The sequence below is a fragment of the Pinus tabuliformis genome, chromosome 6 (genome assembly GCF_031772625.1).
Source record: "Pinus tabuliformis cultivar Carrire ecotype Pingquan chromosome 6, CPIR1, whole genome shotgun sequence".
NCBI lineage: Eukaryota > Viridiplantae > Streptophyta > Pinopsida > Pinales > Pinaceae > Pinus > Pinus tabuliformis.
Genome location: NC_142292.1, coordinates 777262923 through 777287031, shown reverse-complemented (window position 1 = coordinate 777287031; position 24109 = coordinate 777262923). Strand labels below are relative to the sequence as shown.

Sequence of the window (24109 nt, the reverse complement as noted above, 5' to 3'; positions counted from 1 at the left end):
AACTTCATATCATGATAAATGAAGTGACATAAATACATATACTGCGCAAAATATAATAAAAACCACACCACAACCCCTTTCATGTAAGTTGGCATCATACCAAGGACACACTTTGGGGAATTGAAAATAACTTATTAAAAGAAATTCTCAAACTAAGCGCAAGATGAAGGTAAATGAAATTTAACCTGCCACACATTGCCTGTGTTGATATCATTGAAGACCGCATCTTAGTATTTTTGGTGGAATGATGCGATGTGCCTTTCATTCTTTCCACCTACCCTCCCTTTTTGAATGCAATGGCAATTTCACAGATGTGTTTCCCCACCAGTCTTTCTACGTGCTTTCTGAAGTTGTCAAAGCCGGAAACTGCATATTTCCCATTCTTTTCTAACCATGGGCGACTATGTTGACGCGAGGTACACACGCACTTGCATTCTTATCCAAAACAGAAAACAGAGGAAGGTTCATTGTTGGCAACGTACCCATTATCATTACTTCAGTCATTATCGATAATGATAGGCCTCAAATATGAATCAACAGTCTCTTAGTCATTTAATTTATGGTTTTCAGTGTCGATATGCTCTCCTGCCAGGGCTCCACCAATCTCCTTTAGGTTTTCAGTGTACATCGTCTGAAAATAAGTTGACAAGGCCAGGTTAATGCAGAAGCCACCTGGCTTGGGGACCCTAAGTGTGAAATCAATATATTTTCCTGGAGTTCTTGACCTGTTAGCAACTTCAACACTGCAAGTTGTCCTAATCTTTGCGGTGTATTATGTATTTTGTTCCAAGTATTGGAGTGTAGCACAGTGGATGGTAGAGAGGAGGATCTAGATCAGTCACTTTTTCATAGAATGGAGATGATAGTAAAAGCAACTACAATTACGATCTTGCTACCAGTCATCCTATGTTGCATCCCATGTGGAGGTAATTACCCTTTTTATTAATGGTCACAGAATGGTATAGGCTACTTAAAATTTGAGTGCCAATTGATACTTGGGAGGCTTTTACAATTGTATGTCTGTAATTGCAGCTGTTGTGACCCTTCATCAGTCATTGTCTTGTGAAATATCATTGCTGATAGTTGTAGTTATACAAGTACTGATATGGTTCTGAAGGGGGATATGGTTCTTAAGGGTTGTTCGTGTGATTATGAATTATGGTATTTTCATGGTTCTGCTGTTGACAAGATTTACAACACTGGGTCTGATTTGGGTTTGCGAATTTGTGAATTTGGGTATCTATGCTTTTTTTGCTGTTGACAGGATTTCTAATATTGGTTAGTGATATGGTTATGAAGGGTATTCATGTGATTATGAATGTTTGTATTTACATTGTTCAGCTGTTGACAAGATTTGCAACACCGGGTCTGGTCTGATTTGGGTTTGTGAATTTGTGTATTTGGGTATCTATACTTTTGTGCTGTTGACAGGATTTCCAATATTGGTTACTGATATGGTTATGAAGGGTATTCATGTGATTATGAATGCTGGTATTTACATTGTTCTGCTGTTGACAAGATTTGGAACACTAGGTCTGATTTGGGTTTGTGAAATAGTGAATTTGGGTATCTATACTTTTGTGCTGTTGACAGGATTTCCAATATTGGTTACTGTTATGGTTATGAAGAGTATTCATGTGATTATGAATATTGGTATTTATTTTGTTCTGCTGTTGACAAGATTTGGAACACTGGTCTGATTTGGGTTTGTGAATTTGTGAATTTGGGCATCTATACTTTTGTGCTGTTGACAGGATTTCCAATATTGGTTACTGATATGGTTATGAAGGGTATTCATGTGATTATGAATGTTGGTATTTACATTGTTCTGCTGTTGACAAGATTTGCAACACTGGGACTGATGTGGGTTTGTGAAATTGTCTGAATAGGTATTCCTACTGTTGTGTTGTAGACAGGATTTTCAATATTGGTTACTGGTTACTAACTCACTGATATGGTTGAGATAGGTATTCATGTAATTATTAATGCTGGTATTCACATGATTCTGTTGTTGACAAGATGTGCGAAATTGGGTCTGATGTGGGTTTCTGAAATTGTACTAGGTATTCATATCGTTGTGTTGTGGGCAGGATTTTCAATAGTTGTTGTCAGGACGATTGTATATATTTGGGATTGCTTGCGCTGGTTACGCTGTTGATACCCAAAAATCCACTTCCTATATGACTTTAATGTGGATGTTTCTATGGTCTTGTTATTTGGATCTCTGTTTTCACTCCATTTTGTGTTTGCAAACGGGAATTGTTGCAGAAAGTGGAAGCAGAGGCAGGAGTTTGGCGCAGCGTTTACCAGCCCTAGGCGTTGACTATGGACAAACTGCAGACAATCTTCCTCCACCATCTGCAGTAGCAAAGCTCGTTCAGAGTACAAGTATTTCAAAGTTGAGACTATATGGAGCAGATCCTGCAATTCTTCAAGCATTTGCTAACACAGGAATTGGGTTAGTTGTAGGCATTGGTAACGATCAAATCCCATCTCTGAACCAGCTGGCTGTAGCACAGAATTGGATTAAGAACAATATCGTTCCTTTTGTTCCTGCCACTGATATCATTGGAATCTCGGTGGGGAACGAGGTTCTGTTCAGTGGGGATGGGACTCTGATTTCCCAGCTCCTCCCTGCATTGCAGAACCTACACACTGCCCTTGTTGAGGTTTCACTTGACCAGCAAATTAAGGTCTCCACACCTCATTCTATGGCCATACTTTCTACATCTGTCCCCCCATCTGCTGGCCGTTTCAATGAAAGTTTTGACATGAAATCCCTGCTTGACTTCCTGCAGAAGATAGGGGCCCCATTAATGATCAACCCATACCCCTACTTTGCTTACAAGAGTAATCCCACCGATCAAACCCTGGCTTATGCACTCTTCGAGCCCAACCCGGGCTTCTATGACACAAACAGTGGGCTTACCTATACCAACATGTTTGATGCTCAGCTTGATGCAGTGTACTCAGCCATGAAATATCTGGGTTACCCTGGTGTTGATATAGTGGTGGCTGAAACAGGATGGCCATCAGCGGGGGATCCTACAGAGACAGGGGTGAGCTTACAGAATGCAATTGCTTACAATGGCAACCTGATCAAGCATGTGACCTCCATGACGGGGACCCCATTGAGGCCAAATAGGTACATTCAAACCTATATTTTTGCCCTCTTTAATGAGGATCTGAAGCCAGGACCAACTTCGGAGCACAATTATGGGCTGTTTAAAGTTGATATGACAATGGCTTATGATGTGGGTTTGCTGCAATCGCCGGTAAGTAAATTGCTTCATATTTTCCATTTTTTTTTTCAGATAGTGCAGTTGGTCCTGACTGAAAGTTCAACCCTTACTAGAGTTGGTTCTGAAAGGCCTTACTGGGTGGGTCTTGATCGTAGTTTCTTTTTAAGGCTAAACAGTCTTACATTGGATGCGTTGAGAATTTATCTGTTATTTCTAATTGAATCTGTAAATAAGGCAGAGTGCAGCTCCATCTCCTCCTGCTCCACGCACTGGGGGGCCTGTGACAGCTCCTCCTACAGGGAAAGTTTGGTGCATTGCCAAGCCGGGCGCCGAAGAGCAAACTTTGGAGGCAAATTTGAACTATGTTTGTGGACAGGGCATTGACTGTAGGCCTATTCAACCAGGAGGTCCTTGCTATTCACCAAATACAGTGGCAGGCCATGCTGCTTATGCCATGAACGCATACTATCAGACTGCGGGTCGGAACAATTGGAATTGTGATTTTGCGCAGACGGGAACTCTTACCTCCACAGATCCAAGTACGCATGTGAAATCCTCTTTTCTATGGCTGTTAATTCTTTGTTTGAAAAATCCATTAGACTTGACTACTCAGTCTACCAGTTCTCTGCATAGGACACTTCGATTACAAAAATAGGAAATTTCTGACTAATACAAGAATTGGTTTCAATTAAAACAAAGAAAAGGTCATCGAGAAAATAAGATCAAAGATTTTGTTTTAAGTCAATCTTTATTTATTTTAAACCCCTTCCATCAGAGCTTTTGATAATCCATTTTTAGTAAATTATTTATAACAGTTCCATTGGTGATTGATGTAGACTTCTCAACCCATAGTTAAAACCCTAGGTGCTTAAGTTCCATCTAAATAAGAACTTGACCAAATCAAAATCAAAATTAATTTTATCTTTCGAAAAATATCCTACTAAACACTCCTTAACCTATCTAAATTCAGTTTGATGTTTGATATGCACCTTTACTAAGTTTGAGGTAAGATATTTTAAACTTTAATCATTGAGAGATTTTACATAACATTGAACTTCATATCAAAATTGAGGTGAAAGGATCCTTTCATAGTTATTATATTCAGTAGGGAGTGGTAGGAAGAAATGGGTGCTTTATGGCCCCAAGAAAGTAAGCTGCAAAGTACTCATGGGGTTTAGGATGTATGACAAATAGCCAAGTTGAAACTTATGCCTTCTATTAGGGGATTCAATTAAGTCAAAGAAAATCAGGTAGTATCTCTCAATGTTTTGGGAGACTCTCTCCATATTATTAGCATTTGGTGAAAGCCTCATCTTCGAGGGATAAAACATTATAAAGTCTCATGAAAAGAATTAGGAAAGAAAAGAAAGAGTTCTCTTTGGTACCAATATTTCCATGTTTTCCATGATCTCAATAAGAATGTGGACTTATGTGTTAATGAATGGTGTAAATTAAGATTGGGAGATTTAAAAATCAATTGTCAAATTAGGCCCTCTCCAATTCCTTAGAACTAAATGGAGTGACATTGCACAATTATGAAAGATTGCATTATCAATTAGTAATAGTTTGACATGTAATTTTCTTTTTGGTGGGTCAGTTTTGAAGGTATATACCTACAAAACCTCATTTTTTGTTGTCCAATTTGGAGTCTCTATGGAAAAATTTATAGTTTTGCTAAATAAGAGGACTCAAGATTTTTTTTTGAAGATATAGTTATGTACCACTTGATGTATTTGCTACGATCCAGGCACATATGTGCATATAAATACAAAATTCTCATTCTAGTTATAAAAAGAAAAAGTGATTATATTCAATACGTCAAATGTGCCATCTAAATTTAATACCTAATTACGAAGCGTTAATGGAATACTCCACTTTCTCTTGCTTCTCTTTGTCCTTTATGCAAATTGCATCATCTAAATCTAATATCTTATTAGAATGGATTATGGTACCCCTTGTTTCTCTTTTTCCTTGGTGCAGCTATACTCTTTTGGACAATCACTTTATATAGACTTTTATTTTTTGTAATGTGAATTGTATTCCTTGTAAAATTGGAGATTACATCAAGAAAAAGATATATCTTGTTAGTCTCTCACTAGGGAGACTTGGCCATAACAAAAAAAACTCTTCGTAGAGAGGACAGTGATAACTTAATACAAAAAGAGACTGCAAAAAACAAAAGATAACTAGAGTCTTGTCTTGGGATGCATTGCCTCGAAATACTAGTATCATAAGATACATAGAACATATACATTAGATAGCTACTCTAAGGGATCCAAGTCTGAGACTACAATTTGTACAGGATCCTTTAAGCCTTCATGAGTTGTTCCCATCATAGGGGATCCCAAGGTGGTGCTCTATTTGTCTAACCTATGATCCACATTTCTCAGATGGTGGTGAAGGTGCTCTAGTGAATTAAGGACATCCTCCCAATGCTCATGTTTGTCCACCAATGTCTGATCGAATATGAATTTCATCTACCCATATAGGCCTATGGTTTGCATATATTAGTTGAAATGACCCCTGGTATGCCTAGTATTAGGGATCCAATCAACCCATTCTACTAATACCTCTGGATTTGAGAGAGGGACTTTGTGTGTGGATGCTTCTCCCTTAACACGACTAATTTCTTCCTAAATAGGGCCTAGTGTCAGGTCCCAAAATATCCCAAAGAAGTCCTTCAATCGATGGTGCATGCAGGTGTGCCCCCTTTAGGCTCATTCTTGATAATAAGCTCCCACCTCCTAATGCGCGCCCTCTGACATGGCATTGGCTCTAGAGACGGGTGATTGGAAACATAGAGTAAAGATTGAAGACAACGAGAGAGTTATAAACCACAGAGAAGCCGGAACCCCAAGTATGTCTCAAACTGATGGCCTTTTCTAAATTGGGGGAGACTCATAAAAGATTTCAGCTAGGTTTGTACTACAGAGGGTGGTGCAATTCTCTCCCTACACCACTTCCTCAAGGCAATAAGTCTCCACCATAAATCACCCTTACCACAAATTCCCCAAGAAAACCTCAATCGCACTACAGAACCAGTCGACCAAAATTGAGAACAACGAGATGAAAACGGGGAGTTGGGAACATGATTATATAGCCAAACTCTAGGTGCAGAAAAGCCATCATGAAAACTAGAACTAATAGTTGGACTCTTGAATTCCCCCACATCCCATAACCAAATAAACCTCAGGATAACTTCCTTCCATCTATCGCTACAATTACACATATGGTTGGTTCCAAGAGGGAGATAAAACAAATAGGAAATCAGATAAAATGGCACAACAGAGAAAAGGATTGAAAAATCCAAACATCATTCCTTCCCAATATTCCACAAACACCATAAAAGGGGGTTACAAGAAATCTCGGCATAGTATATCCAAATTATCGTCCAGGCCAAGGCTAAAAAGGCCAACTTCAAAAAAACAAAAAACAATTGACAATTGCAGGCATAGGAGTAGAAAACACCTTGAGGGCCAAAGACTACACCATCAATACCAAAACTAGAATCCAAAAACTAGAAACTCCTCACCCCTCAAAACACAGATAACTCTGCTTTCTTTCCTTGCATGTTGCAGAGTTCTGATGAACCTACGATTTGGAAAGTATATAATACCAAAACCAAAGTCAAGAAACAAAAGAAAGTTACCCACAAGCTGGTGCCTTTTTGAATTATTGGAAGAAAAAGTTGTCCCTATATGCTGGAGAATTGGTTGGATTACCCCTAGTCCAACGCATTCGTCCCACGAACCAGTGCAATTGTGTTGCCACCAAAACATATATGCTTTACCTTTCTTCTTCCCTGCCCACACCAGAGTTTGCAGAAGGTAAGTGACAATTTGTGAGCAAGGTGGTTGTGCATGGAGAAAGCCATGAGAGAGGCCTTGTTAATGCCCTCTTCCACACGAATTACAAACTCGAGAACTACACACAACATCCACCACCTCCACTCTATAGATTTTCTATTAGACATTTGATATCCCATTAAATGATTTGGTCTTGTTTATCATCGAAGTTCATTAAAACTTATCGGGGACGTGTTGCCATGTCCCGGGGTTCTTCAACCAAGTGGGATGCTGGTAGCCCCCATTTGTCTTGAGAGTCGCCTCATCCGAGAAATCATTGTATATAAACTTAACTACATAATCTAATGCATTTGTTGCCCATAAAAAGTAGATCAATTAGTTTGTGTTAGATTTAGTCTCCATTAAATCATAGGTTTAAATATTATAAAAAATAATAAATCCAAATCTCATTAGAAATTAAAAAAATCAGAGTAAGAACTTGCAAGAACTTGCTATAATGAATAGAAACTGTACCACTAAACCTCATAGTGACATTATCAGTCGAGGAAAAGATTTTTTGAAAGATACTGAAAAGGATGCCACCTTTTTCAAATTCATTAAATAAAATTTATTTGATTTTGAGCGAATAAAATTTACAAGGAATGGCCTTTCTCAAATTCACTAAATAAAATTTATCTGATTTTGAGGGAATAAAGTCTGTGGCTTAAACATAATTTTAGTTTTTCAAACTATTTTTTTATTATTATTATTTCAGACTCAAAATCAACGTCCAATGATTTATCCTTTCCATCATAGTTTTTGAAATTTCCATTTTATAATTTATCGCATAGTGAACTGTTATTTTCCATATATATGTTAATATAATCGATTGGACTTTTTGTTGCAGGCTACGGGGCCTGCGTTTACCCGACCGTCTAAGATATGAATCGATCACTCAATCCTAGTGTTTTCTATTCAACTTGTTGTTCGGTATATATTTTCCAACCTGTCATTTCATATGAGTGAGATGTATGAGGTACCTATTTTCAAAGTTGTCATAGCATATGCATAAGATGTAAGGTGTATATTTGGTTATTCTCCCCTTTAAAGTCGTTACTCTGAACCTGTCTTTCATTTCACAGAATTTGTGAATGGTAGTGTTATTTTTTATTTATGTATTAAAAGAAATTTAAGTGATGTTATAACCTGCTTTGGTGTAAAAAAATTAAAATTATTTATATATTAAAAGAAATTTAAGTGATGTTATAACTTGGTTTAGTGTAAAAATATTACTAAGGCAAGTCTATTTTAATTTATGATTTATTATAGGTTGAAAATATTAAATATAAAGATTGATGATTTATTATAGGTTGAAAATATTAAATATAAAGATTGATTATTTAGATATGGTAAGGATTTTTATAGATGAGATTTTTTTTTTTAAAGAGAGATGATGTTGAGTAAAAAAAATCAAATATCTCATTTTTATATTAAATATTTATCATTAAAATGTTTTAATTCTATTTTTTTTTGTGTATAATAATGAAAGAGATGTGACATGTCGTATTTTAAAATATTTTTGATAAATAAAAATTCAATTTTAACTATAAATAAATTATTTCTATATCTATCTTAAATAAAATATTTTTATATCAATTTTCTATAAATATAAAATGGGGTGGGTTAATTTGGGATTGGCATGTTATGAAGTATGATGTAACCCATGAGATTCAATGTTCAAATTTTCTTGGATGAACCCAACCAAAAAAAATAAAAATAAAAAATATAAGATTAGATTTTCAAATGCTCTTGGATAAAGCTAAAAACAATAAAATTATAAAGGAAATATAAAATTTCTTTTAATGATGAATATAAACTCAAAACATGTCATTTAAAAAGAATTCCAATATATATACAAATATTTCAATTTCTATCTTAAATAAAATATTTTTATATAAAATTTTCCCCTTATATTTATATAAATTAATATGTTTTTTTTTTTTTTTAATAATAAAAAGGGGAGGTGTAATATTATTGTATTTTTCATATCATTTTATCTTTCTATATAATTAGGGCAACCATATAAATTAAATGGTTGGTAAACTCAAATAGGTATCAATCCATAATAAGCATCAAAACTCTTATTCATCATACATCTAGCGTGGTTAAAATTAAAGAAATAATAAAAATTAACTAAATTATAATTTTAATAATAATTAATATATAAGTTAAACATATATACATTTAAAAAAAACATGTAACAAGATTCTTAACCCCACCTCACTTTATCATGGAGATTTTTAATTTGAAAATAAGCTTTGTTACAATACCATGGGTTAATATCATGGTTTATCATGACTATATACCCAAAAACCTTTACTCATTCATATGACACTTTGGAGATAAATCTTAACCATTGATTTGTGTATACTACTAAGAATATTCTAGAATATTCTATGGAAATTAAATCCTTACCATCCACCTAATAATTATTGATAATTGAATTAGAATTCCAGTATGAGGTAATATCTTAAAGTATATATGAGGTGATCATGGACTTAGAATTATAGTTACTCCAAAGTCTAACAATTTACATCTAAAATTTGTAAGTTTCTTTTGTCCTTGAAGAATATATCCCCAAGAAACTCCTCACCACTTTTCTTCATTTGATGATGATGCCTAGCGTAAAGCAGGGGGCCTAGAGTTAGTACACTTGACCCAAGTAGATACTAGTGGCCACCCACATGTTCCACTTATTCAAATGGTTCTACATATTTGAAGTTTTTCAATAGTTTTTCAAGTTCCAAACTCCCACCACATTTTTTGGGCACTTGGGCCTTGTGTTTTGGCATTTCATGTAAGCTACCTCATCTTTGAGTGCCCTACCAAACTCACAAAGTATGGATTAAGCATGGTAAGGGTCCAAAAAATTCCCTAAATTGAGTTTGAAAGCAAAAGTTACAATGTGGAGGAGTTATTGTGTTGAGTTTGTATGTAAAAGTTGCAACTCCAAGAAGTTAATATATCTAGTTTGTATGCAAAAGTTGCAACTCGAAGAAATTAATGTATCAGCTAGAATTTGTTAGATGCTTGCAATGCCTAATCCATACTCTGTGAGTCTATGAAGACACTCAATCAAAAATTAGGTAGCTTAAATGAATTGCCAAAAACACAAGGAAAGTGCCCCAAAATTGTGGTGGGAATTTGGAAGTTGAAACACTATAGTAAACTTCAGAACCATTTTGAATTAGTGAGTGGCCACTAATATTTACTTGGATAAATGTACTAACTCTATGCCTCCTATTTACACTAAGTACCATCATTAAATGAAGGAAAGTGGTGAGGAGTTTTTTGGAAATATATTCTTCGAGGAAAAAAGAAACTTATAATTTTTGTGTATAAATTAGACTTTTGAGTAACTATAATCCTAAATCCATGATCACCTCATATATACTATATATAGTTCTTACTGGGCATCATATACTTAATTATGTGTTAGGGATATGGCACTAGTTTTTTATGATTATCATTAATTATTATAGGATGACTACTATCAGTTGTATTATTTACTAGCATAGATCCATCTTAATCTAAAATCTATCAAGTGTTGAGAAGGATTAAATCTTCAGATGCAAAGCTATTTTTGAGTGACTTGAGGAAAAAGTTTGCACATTGAAAATTTAATTTCTCTTGATTCTTGGTAAATCCATAATTAAAATAAATATTGAATAATATTATTTATATTTATATACATTTTGGATATAAAAAATTATTCTATTTCTAATTTTATTAAAACCGTAATAATATGAATATAAATATCGACCAACTTGTTTGTGCTACCATTGTTATAATTGATCACTAAATGAAAGTGATGTAAAAATTGCATCTACTTGTAATGCCTAGATTGTTGTAGTTAACTATGGGCCTACAGATACTATAGTGGTTAGTTATCTATGTGGATTACTATCTCCTTTCCCATCAAATAGTGTTTCCACTTCTTCACAACTTACACTATGGCATAGAGATACTTGTTGTAGGTAGGGTAGTTAAGAACTTCCCCATGAAATACTTCAAAAAGGTAGCATGCAGACCTTCATCCCTGCATCAAGACTACTCCCATAGCATACATGCTTGCATATGTCTCCACTTCGAAGGGTTATTGCAAATTCGGTAATGCCAGAATTAGTGCTTGACTAATATTTTTCTTTAGCCCCTCAAAGGCCCTCTATTGACCCTTTACCCAATGGAAACTCTTGCCATTGGTTTTTATAGTGTTGAATAGTGTTGCTACTATTGAAAATGAGGCCATGAATTTCCTCAAGTATTTTGTTGCCCCAACAAAACTTTTGACCTCAAAAATATTAGTATGCATTGGACACTTCATGATGGTCTCCATCTTGGTAGGATCTATCTTTATCTCTCCTCCATCTATCACATGCCCCAGATGTAGTATACCTAAGGGGGTAGTATGGGGTACAGAGGGAGGTACCCAAGGGAATAATGTAATAATGGGATGGGCCATAGTTAATAAATAAAGTGGTCTACCCACATCATGTAAGGGACCACAAGTAGTTAGCAATAATATGATAAGCCCATGGTATTGAGAGAACCATGGTAATGACCGATGGTATTGTATGTATGAATCTTATATAGAGGTTAGAGACTCCCCATTGAGAGAGGTCAATGAATATTATATGGACAAGCATATGGCTTGTGGAGTGTTCTCTTTCCTTAAGGAGTGAACGTATGGTGTTACCCTACCTCAAGGGTTTGATTAATAAAGAGAAGCATTTCTATATTTTGTGTTTGTAATTCTCTTGATATTATTTACAATTATTGGTTTTATTTCCACATTCATATATCTGGGTCAGATCTGTTACAAGTGGTATCAGATCACTTTCTTGGGCAAGCAGAGAGATATTTTTTTATTTTTTATTTTTATTTTTGCAGGAATTTTTTGGGGTGGCGAGTTTGCAGATCAGATCTGTAACTTCTGGTGCAAAATTTGAAGGAAAAGATTGTAGATATGGATTCTTTGCGAAACAATACCCAATTAAAAAAAAATCGGCTGAATCAAAGTTCGGGTTAGGGAGATATTGCTGATTTAAAAATTAACTGTGTTGCAGGAAATTTCGACGAAAAATTGTGGATGGCATACCTACAGTAAATTTTTGTTATTTGTGTGGGGAATTTTGAGAAACTAATTGCATATATGAGATCATCTTGCAAAATTACCCAATTTAAAAAAAACAATCGGTTGAATCAAATTCCGGATGAGGGAGATATCGCTGATTTAAAATCGACTCTTTTTTAAGAAATTTTTGTGATGGTGGGACAGTCGCAATGCAAATATGAAATACTAGAGTGCCCAGATCGGGATTTCTATTTCATGGGCAGATGTAGAATAGTCATTCCATTTCCGAAAACAGGTCATAATAAGGATTCTGAGCAATATTGACCGAATTGTGGCCATTTTAAATTTTCACCAAGTAAGTGATTTTTTTCAAAACCCTCTTCATGGCTTCTAGCAAGAAATATTTTATAGGGAAAGGTAATGGTCCTACTATTGAAGAATTCATAGAAAGAGAAAAGTCATTATGTCCAAAACATTGGAAAGGTTTACTATGTCTTAGTATGAAAAAATAGGCCGCCATATGGTGGAACTCACTTAACAACAAGCAGTTGTCCAAACTTTCGGATGAAGAATTTGAAAAACTCCTTTTGGACAAATTATCTCATGCTAGAAAATAAGGGAATGAGACATGTAAGGGGTTATTTTCTATTAGTATATCCTTATTATAGGTTCATGGATGTATTCAGAATGAGAAGATAATTGTGTCTATCAATCATAGTTGCAAGTATAACTTTATTAATGTTCATTTGGCTAAAAGATTGCAAATCCCAGCTAAGCAAATGGAGCACACATAGGTTAATAATGAACAGGTGCAAATTTATAAAGATCTGAAGATTTCTATGGATAAGTATGTATTTCATTCTGATTTTTATGCTTTAGATATGGCTAATGTGGATGTTGTTTTGGGATACCCTTTGATGGAATCTGTTGGTAATATCAATATTAATGTGCAGAAGGAATTCCTGAAGCTCTGGTATAGAAGGAAGAAAATTACATTACAGGATATTTTCATCAATAAACAGGTAGAGTTCAAGGAGGCTGAAGAAAAAGATGTTCCAGGGACTGACACATCAAATGAGGAATCTGTGGTTGAAGTAATATTAGAATATATGAAACAAAAACAGGCGCCACAACATGTACCAGCTACCAATCAGGCTCAATTCGGTGCTGAATTAAAGCAAGATACATCATTGGTTAAAACTTCAACCTATCACCACCCACATCACCCAGCAAGAAAACAACCAACAAGGTGGCAACGAATCAACAATAAGAGCAACAAACCCTGCATGATAGATAAAAAAGTGTGACAATCCATCCATAGCACATCAATAGAGAGGAACCGCCATGATCAACTCCCATCTCAAGCGAGCGAGGCACCGGCTAGATCGAGTAATCACTTGTCTCTGGGATGGCTAGATGCACATGCATGGTACCAGTGGACTACTCTGTTGAGTAGATCTTATTATTTGTGTTCTTCTTATGTTTCAGGGATGAAACATGTTTAAGGGGGGTGGAATGTAGTATACCTAGGGGGGATAGTATGGGGTACAGAGGGAGGTACCCAAGGGAATAATGTAATAATGGGATGGGTCATAGTTAATAAATAAAGTGGTTAACCCACATCATGTAAGGGACCACAAGTAGTTAGCAATAATGTGATAAACCCATGGTATTAGATGGATGGTATTGAGAGAACCATGGTAATGACCCATGGTATTGTATGCATGAATCCTATATAGAGGCTACAGACTCCCCATTGAGAGAGGTCAAGGAATATTGTATGGACAAGCATATGGTTTATGGAGTGTTCTCCTTATTTAAGGAGTGAATGTATTGTGTTACCCTACCTCAAGGATTTGATTAATAAAGAGAAGTATTTCTATATTTTGTGTTTGCAATTCTCTTGAGATTATTTACAGTTATTGGTTTTATCTCCATTTTCATATATTTATGGGTTAGAGCTATTACAAGTGACATCAGAGCACTTTCTTGGGCAAGAGAGATTTTTATTTATTTATTATTATTATTATTATTATTATTTATTTATTTATTTTTTCGCAGGAATTTTTTGGGGCGGCGAGTTTGCAAATAAAATCTATAACTTTTGGTGCAAAATTTGAAGAAAATAATTGCATATCTGGATTCTTTGCAAAAAAATACCCAATTAAAAAAAAAAAACCGGCCGAATTGGAGTCCGGATGAGGGAGATATCCCTGATTTAAAAATCAGCTGTGTTGTAGAAAAAATTTGACGAAAATTCATGGACGGCGGATTTACAGTAAATTTTTGCCATTTTTGTGGGGAACTTTGAGAAACTAATTGCAGATATGAGATCCTCTTGAAAAATTACCCAATTTCAAAAGCAAATCGATTGAATCGGAGTCTAGATGAGGAAGATATCGTTGATTTAAAATCAGCGTTTTTCCAGAAATTTTTGTGATGGTGGGACAGTCGCAGCACAAATATGAAATTCCAGAGTGCCCAGATCGAGATTTCTATTACATGGGAAGATGTAGAATAGTCATTCAATTTTTGAAAACAGGTGATAATAAGGATTCTAAGAAATATTGATCGAACTATGGCCATTTTAAATTTTCGCCAAGTAAGTGATTTTTTTCAAAACCCTCTTTATGGCTTCTCGCAAGAAATATTTTACAGGGAAAGATAATGGTAATACTATTGAAGAATTCATAGAAAGAGAAAAGTCATTATGTCCAAAACATTGAAAAGGTTTACTATGGTTTAGCGTGAAAGAAGAGGCCGCCATATGGTGGAACTCACTTAACAACAAGCAGTTGTCCAAACTTTCGGATGAAGAATTTGAAAAACTCATTTTGAACAAATGGTCTCATACTAGAAAACAAGGAGACATGTAAGGGGTTATTTTCTACTGGTATCTCCTTATTACAAGTTCATGGATGTATTCAGAAGGAGAAGATAATTGTGTCTATCAATCCTAATTGCAAGTATAACTTTATTAATGTTCATTTCGTTAAAAGATTGCAAATCCCAACTAAGCAAATGGAGCACACACAGGTTAATAATGAGCAGGTACAAGTTTATAAAGATCTGAAGATTTCTATGGATAAGTATGTATTGCATTCTAATTTTTATGCTTCAGATATGGCTAATGTGGATGTTGTTTTGTGATACCCTTGGATATAATCTGTTGGTACTATCAATATTAATATGCAGAATAAATTCCTGAAGCTCTGGTATAAAAAGAAGAAAATCATATTACAAGATATTTCCATCAACAAAAGGTAGAGTCCAAGGAGGCTGAAGTAGAAAATGTTCTAGGGATTGACACATCAGATGAGGAATTCATGGTTGAAGTAATATTGGAAAATAAGAAACAACAGCAGGCGCCACAACATGTACCAACTACCAATCAGGCTCAATTAGGTGGTGAATTAAAGCAAGATACACCATTGGTTAAAACTTCAGGCTATCACCACCCACATCACCTAGTAAGAAAACAACCAACAAGATGGCAACGAATCAACAACAAGAACAAAAAACCCTGCATGACAGATAAAGAAGTGCGACAATCCACCCACAACATATCAACACAGAGGAACCGCCAGAATCAACTCCAATCTCAAGCGAGCGGGGCACTGGATAGATCGAGTAATCACATTTCTCTGGGATGGCTAGATGCACGTGCATGGCACCAGTGGACTACTCTGTTGAGTAGATCTTATTATTTGTATTCTTCTTATGTTTCCGGGACGAAACATGTTTAAGGGGGTGGAATGTAGTATACCTAGGGGGGATAGTATGGGGTACAGAGGGAGGTACCCACGGGAATAATGTAATAATGGGATGAGCTATAGTTAATAAATAAAGTGGTTAAGCTGCATCATGTAACAGACCACAAGTAGTTAGCAATAATGTGATAATCGCATGGTATTAGATGGATGGTTTTGAGAAAACCATGGTAATGACCCATGGTATTGTATGTACGAATCCTATATAGAGGCTAGAGACTCCCCATTGAGAGAGGTCAAGGAATATTGTATGGACAAGCATATGGCTTGTGTAGTGTTCTCCTTCCTTAAGGTGTGAATCTATAGTGTTACCCTACCTTAAGGGTTTGATTAATAAAGAAAAGCATTTCTATATTTTGTGTTTGTAATTCTCTTGAGATTATTTATAGTTATTGGTTTTATTTCCATTTTCATATATTTTTGGGTCAGATCTATTACACCAGATACACCAAATACTATTATGCAAACTCACACTTCTTGATATTTTCCAGCAACTAGTGCTTCTTTAATGTCTCCAATACTTGAATCAAATGTGAGATGTGCTCCTCCCAAGTAGCATTTCATACTAGTATATCATCCAAATAGACGATAAAAAATGAATCTATAAAAGAGTGTGGTAAATCATTCATTAAACGCATAAATGTAGTGGGTGTATTACATAGGCCAAACAATCATACAAACCTTCCCTAGTTTTGAAGGTAGTCTTCTAGGTACCTTCTTCTCTTACTCGAACCTAGTGATAACCAAACTTTAAGTCCAAATTGGTGAAGTATTTGACTTATAGCAATTCATATAGTAGATCATCTATCCTGGGAAGGGGTTACATGTTCTTCAGTGTAATTTTTTTTAACACCTTGTAATCAATACACATTTGCCAAGTACCATCCTTCTTTGGAACAATAATGATGGGCGACCCACATGGTGAGGCGGTTGGTCAAATGACATCATGTTCCAATAGCCACTACAATTGCTTCTTCAACTCACTTACTTCCATAACAAAATGCCTATACAACCCAATGTTTGGCAATACAGATTCCAATAACAGTTGAATCTCATGCTTCACTTCCCTCTTAAGTGGTATCCCTTTAGGCTCCTGGAACATATCCCTGCATGTCTATAACAACTCTTCTAGTTGTTTTTTATGTTTCTTAGTACACCCCTCCAAGGATTATTTTTCTCTCATTAACTCTTCTACAGATTGATTTCTCTTAAAAATAGTAAAACATATTTCTCGCTATAACTAATCTATTTTTTTATGGTGAAGGATTTTCCATCCTTGATTAGGAAATATTGGTTGGCTCTCCACATGAGGATTGCATTCCACATGAATATATATGGAATTCCAAGCACCACTCCACATACGTCAATGGGAACTATGTAGAATTTTGCTTCATCAATAAAATTAACATTAATAGCAAATCTGATTTTGTATTTTTTGGTTAGATTTACTTTTACATCCTTATTTACCTATCCCAATTGATGTGGGCTTGTATTATCACAAAATTTTAATCCTATTTAGTTGACTAGATCTGTTGTAGTGAGGTTTTCTTGTGAACTTGGGTCAAATAGACCATTAATTGGTTTCTTCGTGACTTGTATCTTTATATGGAAGTGTCTAGTCATTTCCTTCTCATTTTGTTTTGAAGGCTACTTAGATTCACCTCCTTCTACACTAATGTACAAACGATATTCTCATCCATATCTAGCCTAATTTCCACCTAATTTTTCAAATCAATGGCTATGAGATTTGTTTTCTGAGCACCTTTATTTCTAGTCTTTGGGCTAAGCTCTAGATGTAGATTCTAGCTCTTCTCCTCTTTATGGTCGTTAATGTGACAATGGTTTCAGTGGTTCTTGTGATCTTTGCAATGATGTGTTGTGGATATTGTATTTTTATATTTCCCCCTTCCCACTTCTTCTTTCCCTCCTTAAAATCATCTTGGTGATCCATCTACTTCGACCCACTTGATTTCTTTTTCTTTGAGCCTATTATCTCTCGGTAATATGCTTGTATACAAGCCTCATCCACCAATTTAGGTTTGAACAACATCACCTTTTTCTTCATATGGTTATGTAGACCCCAAAAATACTTGAGGAGGATGTATGGGTTCTTTGGGGAGATATCTAATATTATGGCCATATTTCTAAATCCTATGGTGTACTCTTGTACACTCTTCCCCTCCTTCTACTTGAAGTAATTCCATCAGATCCACTAGTCTGTTACATAACCAATAGGGTAAAATTGTGACTTTATGAGAGTTTTGAAATCGTATCACTTATTCATTGGATGATCTCCATCAAACTTCAAGGTATTTGTGTGGCTTTCCCACCAAATCAAGGAATGGCCCTCTGATTTCAGCCTAACAAAGAAAAAAAATTTCATTTCTCTATATGATGAAAAATAAAATAAATTTTTGGTTGTTTTAACCAATTATTTAACTTCAGAGCATCAATCTCACCTTGATACCACTTTACATCAACCTTCACTTCCATTTTGAATAGAATTGTGAATGGTTCACAACACTCGAAATAGGTAGATCCTTTTCAAGTTCTTACTTAGACACCCCTCTCTAGTTCTTCAAGATTTACTAATTTCCTCTTTGATCTTACCTCCATGTTAGAACCTCCATATTATTTAAATAGCCCAAGAGTATTGGTCAGGGCTGCCATGAGGAGGATCACATTATGGTTTATATCTGTGACATGTGCTTCTAATTGCACAAACCTCTCCTCTGTAGGATCTTGAGGGTTATTGATTGGTCTGATTTAGAATATTAGATTGATGTGCTAAGATCCTCCTCAGATTAGAAACAAAATTCTTTCATTGTGCTTAAGGATTCATGATTTTTTGCAAGTGAAATGATGAGTTTTTATGTCAATTTTGTGAGAAATTTAACATAAATAAGAGACTAAACAACAACATCAACATGTACAGAACATCATCAAAAACACATTACAATAGGAACTTGATAAAGAAGTTCACCCCTCCTGGGCTACGTCTCCTTGATCCAGCTTCCAATGGCTTGAGCCTCTCTATTGGATGATCTCCATCTAACTTCAAGGTATTTGTGTGGCTTTCCCACCAGATTAAGGAATGGCCCTCTAATTTAAACCTAGCAAAAGAAATATTTTTTCCTTCCTCTATATGATGAAAAATAGAATAATTTTTTTGTTGTTTTAACCAATTATTTAACTTCAGAGCATCAATCTCACCTTGATACCACTTTACATCAACCTTCACTTCCATTTTGAATAGAGACTGTGAATGGTTCACAACACTCGAAATAGGTAGATCCTTTTCAAGTTCTTACTTAGACACCCCTCTCTAGTTCTTCCCGATTTACTGATTTCCTCTTTGATCTTACCTCCATGTTAGAACCTCCATATTATGTAAATAGCCCAAGAGTATCGGTCAGGGACGCCATGAGGAGGATCACATTATGGTTTATATCTGTGACATGTGCTTCTAATTGCACAAACCTCTCCTTTGTAGGATCTTGAGGGTTATTGATTGGTTCGATTTAGAATATTATATTGATGTGCTAAGATCCTCCTCATATTAGAAACAAAATGCTTTCATTGTGCTTAAGGATTCATGATTTTTTGCAAGTGAAATGATGAGTTTTTATGTTAATTTTATGAGCAATTTAACATAAATAAGAGACTGAATAACAACATGAACATGTATAGAACATCATCAAAAACACATTACAACAGGAATATGACAAAGGAGTTCACCTCTCCTGGGCTACGTCTCCTTGATCCAACTTCCAATGGCTTGAGCCTCTCTATTATGCTCAAAAGTGTAAAAGAATGTGTTTACAATGCTCAAATGCTTCTACAACATGCTCCAATGAGTCCAGAATGTTCAAAAATGGCTATCTAGCCTCTTTTTGCATCTCATTTGGTTGAAAAATGAAGAAGTTATGACCTCTCCTAGTTAGCCCACTATTCGCTCCACAAATTTCTCCAAATCTGGCATGATCCTCCAATTTCGCCCCAAAAAGCGCTAATTGGGCGAATATTTCGCCGCGCAGTGGGAAAAATTGTAGGACGGCTAATTCCAGACATAACTCCACTGGCGGTTATAAAAAAAAATGTCACGACCTACAAATAAGGTGATCACATGGGTGTTTAGAATGGAAGTTGGCAGTGCGGTTACCGTGACGGAAACATAACTGTTGCGGGCTGCGAACGAGGTGTTCACATGGGAGGGCCGATGGCGGTTATGCTGGCAATCTCCCCCCAACCTTACGTCAACATAATTTAAAATATAATTTGTGACCATAGTTTGTTAAGTCACATGTTGCGAGCTCAACGGTAAACCTTGGCATTGTTGTATGGGAGGTCACGGGTTCGACCTTGGCCTCCGACTTGTCTTACCAACCAAATTTTTAGCCGACCATTAGGAGGACACGTGGCAGCCATAAACTATCGCAAATCGCAATCGGCCGGAGTAGGGGTGATTCTCCATAACGGGTCGTTGTGTTGTGCGATATGTGATTGTGATATCGCAATCGCAACCTGACTCTTTCGGGGTTGATTCTATAAACGCACTTGATCCATGTGATGTGCGATTGTGATTTATTGCGTCACACTTCGGCTTCTCTCTGGGGCCGATTCTTTACCGCCAACTCGCCTCCGATCTGCGTTTTTGATATCAGAAATCACAACCTGGTAGTGCTGGGGGCCGATTTCCTTAACCGCGGACCTCTTCCTTCTGCGAAATGCAAGGCCAAGGGCAGCCTGCCACCTAGCGCTTCCTCATTCACTGAAGAATCTGCCATGTCATTTCCTTTGCCTTTTTTTAACTATTTGACAAAGTGAACAGATCGCGTTTCTGGGAGCATACGGTATCTGTTTTGCACGAAACGAGTTGCACCAGATTCAGGATGACGAGAATTATCTGGTTGTTCAGGTTCCACACCATTCTGACAATTTTGATTTTTGAACATAATTTTGAGCTCCTGATCATTGATAGATTCGTCAGTCATGGCTAGGGTTTGATGATTTTAGCCTTAGCTAGTATGGATCCCCTACAACTCCCCAAATTATACCCAGAGAAACTTATTATTATACCAATATGATCTATAAACTTCCATGGATATTCCACTATATTGTTTGTCGCAAAAGATCTAAAACATTATGCTTAAAATTTGAAATCTAAAATATGAGGGTTAATTTATCCTTAGATTTATGGAATCATTAATTAATATGTTATCCTTATGCATGAAATAGTATAAAAATAGAGAATAAAAAAATAAAACTCACAAGCCATAATTAACACAAAATATATCCCGAGAAACCCTTTCAGGAGAAAACCCAGCTGGAAGGTGAGGTTTCTTTGCTCTCATTCTCTGAATGGAAGATGGATGTAAGTACAAGGAAGTGAGATTTGTGGCATGTGGGTTGCTACAATGCAAAAATCCTCTATGTTTTCTCTCTCCATATCCACTCACAACTACTCTGGTCATCTATGGAACAAAAATTCCTCCAATAGAATAGAACTTGTTTTCCTTCCAGTGGCCTGGCTATAACACATCCCAATAGAATACTAGTGGTTAAATTTGACCCCTTTGACTCTTAACTAGAGTTACAATCAACTCTTTTAGAGCCTTCTTCATTATGATAATGTGTCTAGCCCCTTTTCCATGAATAATGGGGGTTGATGCATCATCCTCTCAAATCATGGTGGTCAAAACATGAAGGTCAACTTCCAAGTGGCATAAATTTTACATATGGACTTTGATTGAGGCAATTATTTCATTTTTGGAAAGATATATGTGTGTATAATACCCCTAGGATGTGCATTTATTAAGTGGTAAATTTTTACCCCCAAAAACTGACATTTTATGTCTCAAAATACTTTTGGAAGGTTTCAGATCCCAATTTGCCAAAATAGGACCCGTTGCTAAAATTGGTCCCATGCGCTGATTCCTCCACGTTTTCCTCTCTAAAAGCATCAAGATGAAAGAAAAATAATATAATTATCCAATCCATATCAGATCTACATAACATGATTTCTAAGACATAACTCCTAGTTGAAACACCACATGTTTGCTCCTTTATCTTTGTGGAAGATGTCAAAATATGGATGGATGAGAATGCACCATAATAGAGCATTGAGATCAATGCAAGAACAAGTAAAGGCATAAATAAATGTGGTATAAGTCGTATATAAATGGATATAAGTTAAGAAGCATAACAAAAGAGTTGACCCAAGTAATGGATTGATATAACCATCCTTATTCCTTTGTAACTAAATTGACATAGTCAACTTTAGCCATTGTATAAAAATATTTTAGGGAAAGGGAAAAGGATTTGAAATCGGCATCAACATTAATGATAGTGTTAGCTTGTTACATGGTTAGTTGTTGACAATCGCACACGTTTTTGAGATGTAATTTTGTCCACTATGATGTTGCAGAACCCAATTTTAAATCTTATTTGAATGAATGAGTATTTTAGCTCCCTTTCTCAAAAAATTGATGAGCATGTGTATGTTATGAATACGACTGAAGTTATGTTGTTTCTTGTATATGTTCTTGAATCCTAAGTAATTCATATTTTGTATGTGATAATGGTTTTCCTTTCTATTTATATTGTTTAATGTTCCATTCCACATAGTTATGATAATTGCATGTTAGTTTAGCCATGTATGTGGAGTTGCAGAAGACTTGTTGTATCTCCCTATATCTTTAACACTCTTGGCTACACTTCAAGTGAGATATTATTTCCGTTGGGAATATTAGAATGCCAACCCGTCTAGATAATAGCATAGCCTTTTCTCGGTACTCCATGAGAACCATAGTCTCCATATAACACCATAAATGGTTCCATTTTCAAGAGATATATACATGATGGTCGGTAGAATTGATAAGTATGTGAACTAAATTTGGTGGGAGAAAAGGTTTGAAAATTTTGTAGCACAAGATTTCAAGTTTCATGATTAGGATCCTTCAATTTGTTGAGAATATGCAATGTATAATGCAATTTATAAAGGCCAATATGAGATGTTTTTGTTAAAAATCCCTGTGAGTCTACATAAGTGATTTAAGAGAGTTGAGGAAGCTCTAGAGTATAAGGGTTGGTAGAGAAAATCAATTCAATGGATTGTTTAGAATGTCATTGCATTACAACAAGTATATCACTAGGTTAACCATGTTGTGGATTTCTAGGTTGAGAATACTATAGAAGGGTATACTATATAATTCATTGCAAAAAACTAGAATTTTTTTTAAAGTAGAAGTGGTATTTAAGAAAGGTGATTGGTGTGGAATAGTATAGGAAATCCCTCTCTAAATAAAAGATACTTTTGGTAGAAGAGAGCATGTTTCCATGGACCCTTTAATACATGGCTAACTAATTCCTCTACAAAATGTGGGATGGTTAAAAGGGTGTTAGAGAGTTATGGGTTGTAGGAATACTATACAATGATGGGAAAATAAATGACTAGTGAGAGGGGTGAATGAGGGACATTAAAGAGATTGGCCATTATAGATTTGTGGAAAAAGAACTAGATGCATGTGGTAAGAAAGAGAAATGATTATTTGTAGAAGCAAATTAATGATGAGGTCATAATGAGGGAAGGATAAAAGTTTTGTGGAAGTTGAGAATATAAGGAGTGATGGTGAACTCATGTTTAAAAGAGAGAAAAATAGTAATAGCGGAATCCCAATGAGAGGTATCTAGGGTGAAGGAGTATCAATATAGTCCAAAAAAATGGATAAATAAGTGTTGGAAAGAGATGTAGAAATATTAACTAATGAAGTAGATCTAACCTAAAAGAATCCAATCATAACTAAGTGGGAGGTTTTTAAAAACCTCATCAAGTCCTAGGTTTACCCTATTGGGTATGTAGAGAACCAACAGATTCATTGGTATCACCTCAGGAAGAGGTAAGGATAGAGTATGCAATAGTACAACAATGAATTAGGAAAGATGGTGATCGTGTTGGCTATCCCTCCCAAGAAGCCAAAAATACTCCTAAATTATCTAGGGGGTCTACACAATCATTTGTGAAAGAAAATGATTCTCTTGAAACCATGGACTATTAATGAGCCTCAAATTCAAGCAAAATTAACCTAGAGAACATAGGCCATAGGAAAGGATATCCAAGTGATTCTTAAAAAATTACCACTAAAGTGCTTCCAAGGAGGGGAAGAAGAAGTGCAAAGG

General features: G+C 35.6%; 1 protein-coding gene across 1 annotated transcript; it reads left to right on the top strand.

The window, feature by feature from the left end:
- Positions 1 to 502: 502 nt before the first annotated feature.
- On the top strand, positions 503 to 8234 carry LOC149261031 (glucan endo-1,3-beta-D-glucosidase-like). Its single transcript, XM_089421584.1, has 4 exons — positions 503 to 926; positions 2269 to 3275; positions 3481 to 3781; positions 7935 to 8234. The coding sequence occupies exons 1-4, from the start codon at positions 854 to 856 to the stop codon at positions 7964 to 7966; spliced, it is 1413 nt and encodes a 470-aa protein (XP_089277710.1). The 5' UTR covers positions 503 to 853; the 3' UTR covers positions 7967 to 8234.
- The last annotated feature ends 15875 nt before the right edge of the window (positions 8235 to 24109 follow it).

Coding starts and splice junctions, on each gene's coding strand:
- LOC149261031 (XM_089421584.1), top strand. CDS start 854: ATGGAGATGATAGTAAAAGCAACTACAATTACGATCTTGCTACCAGTC. Junction 3,276..3,480: donor TGGGTTTGCTGCAATCGCCG/GTAAGTAAATTG, acceptor TAAATAAGGCAG/AGTGCAGCTCCATCTCCTCC. Junction 3,782..7,934: donor TCTTACCTCCACAGATCCAA/GTACGCATGTGA, acceptor TTTTTGTTGCAG/GCTACGGGGCCTGCGTTTAC.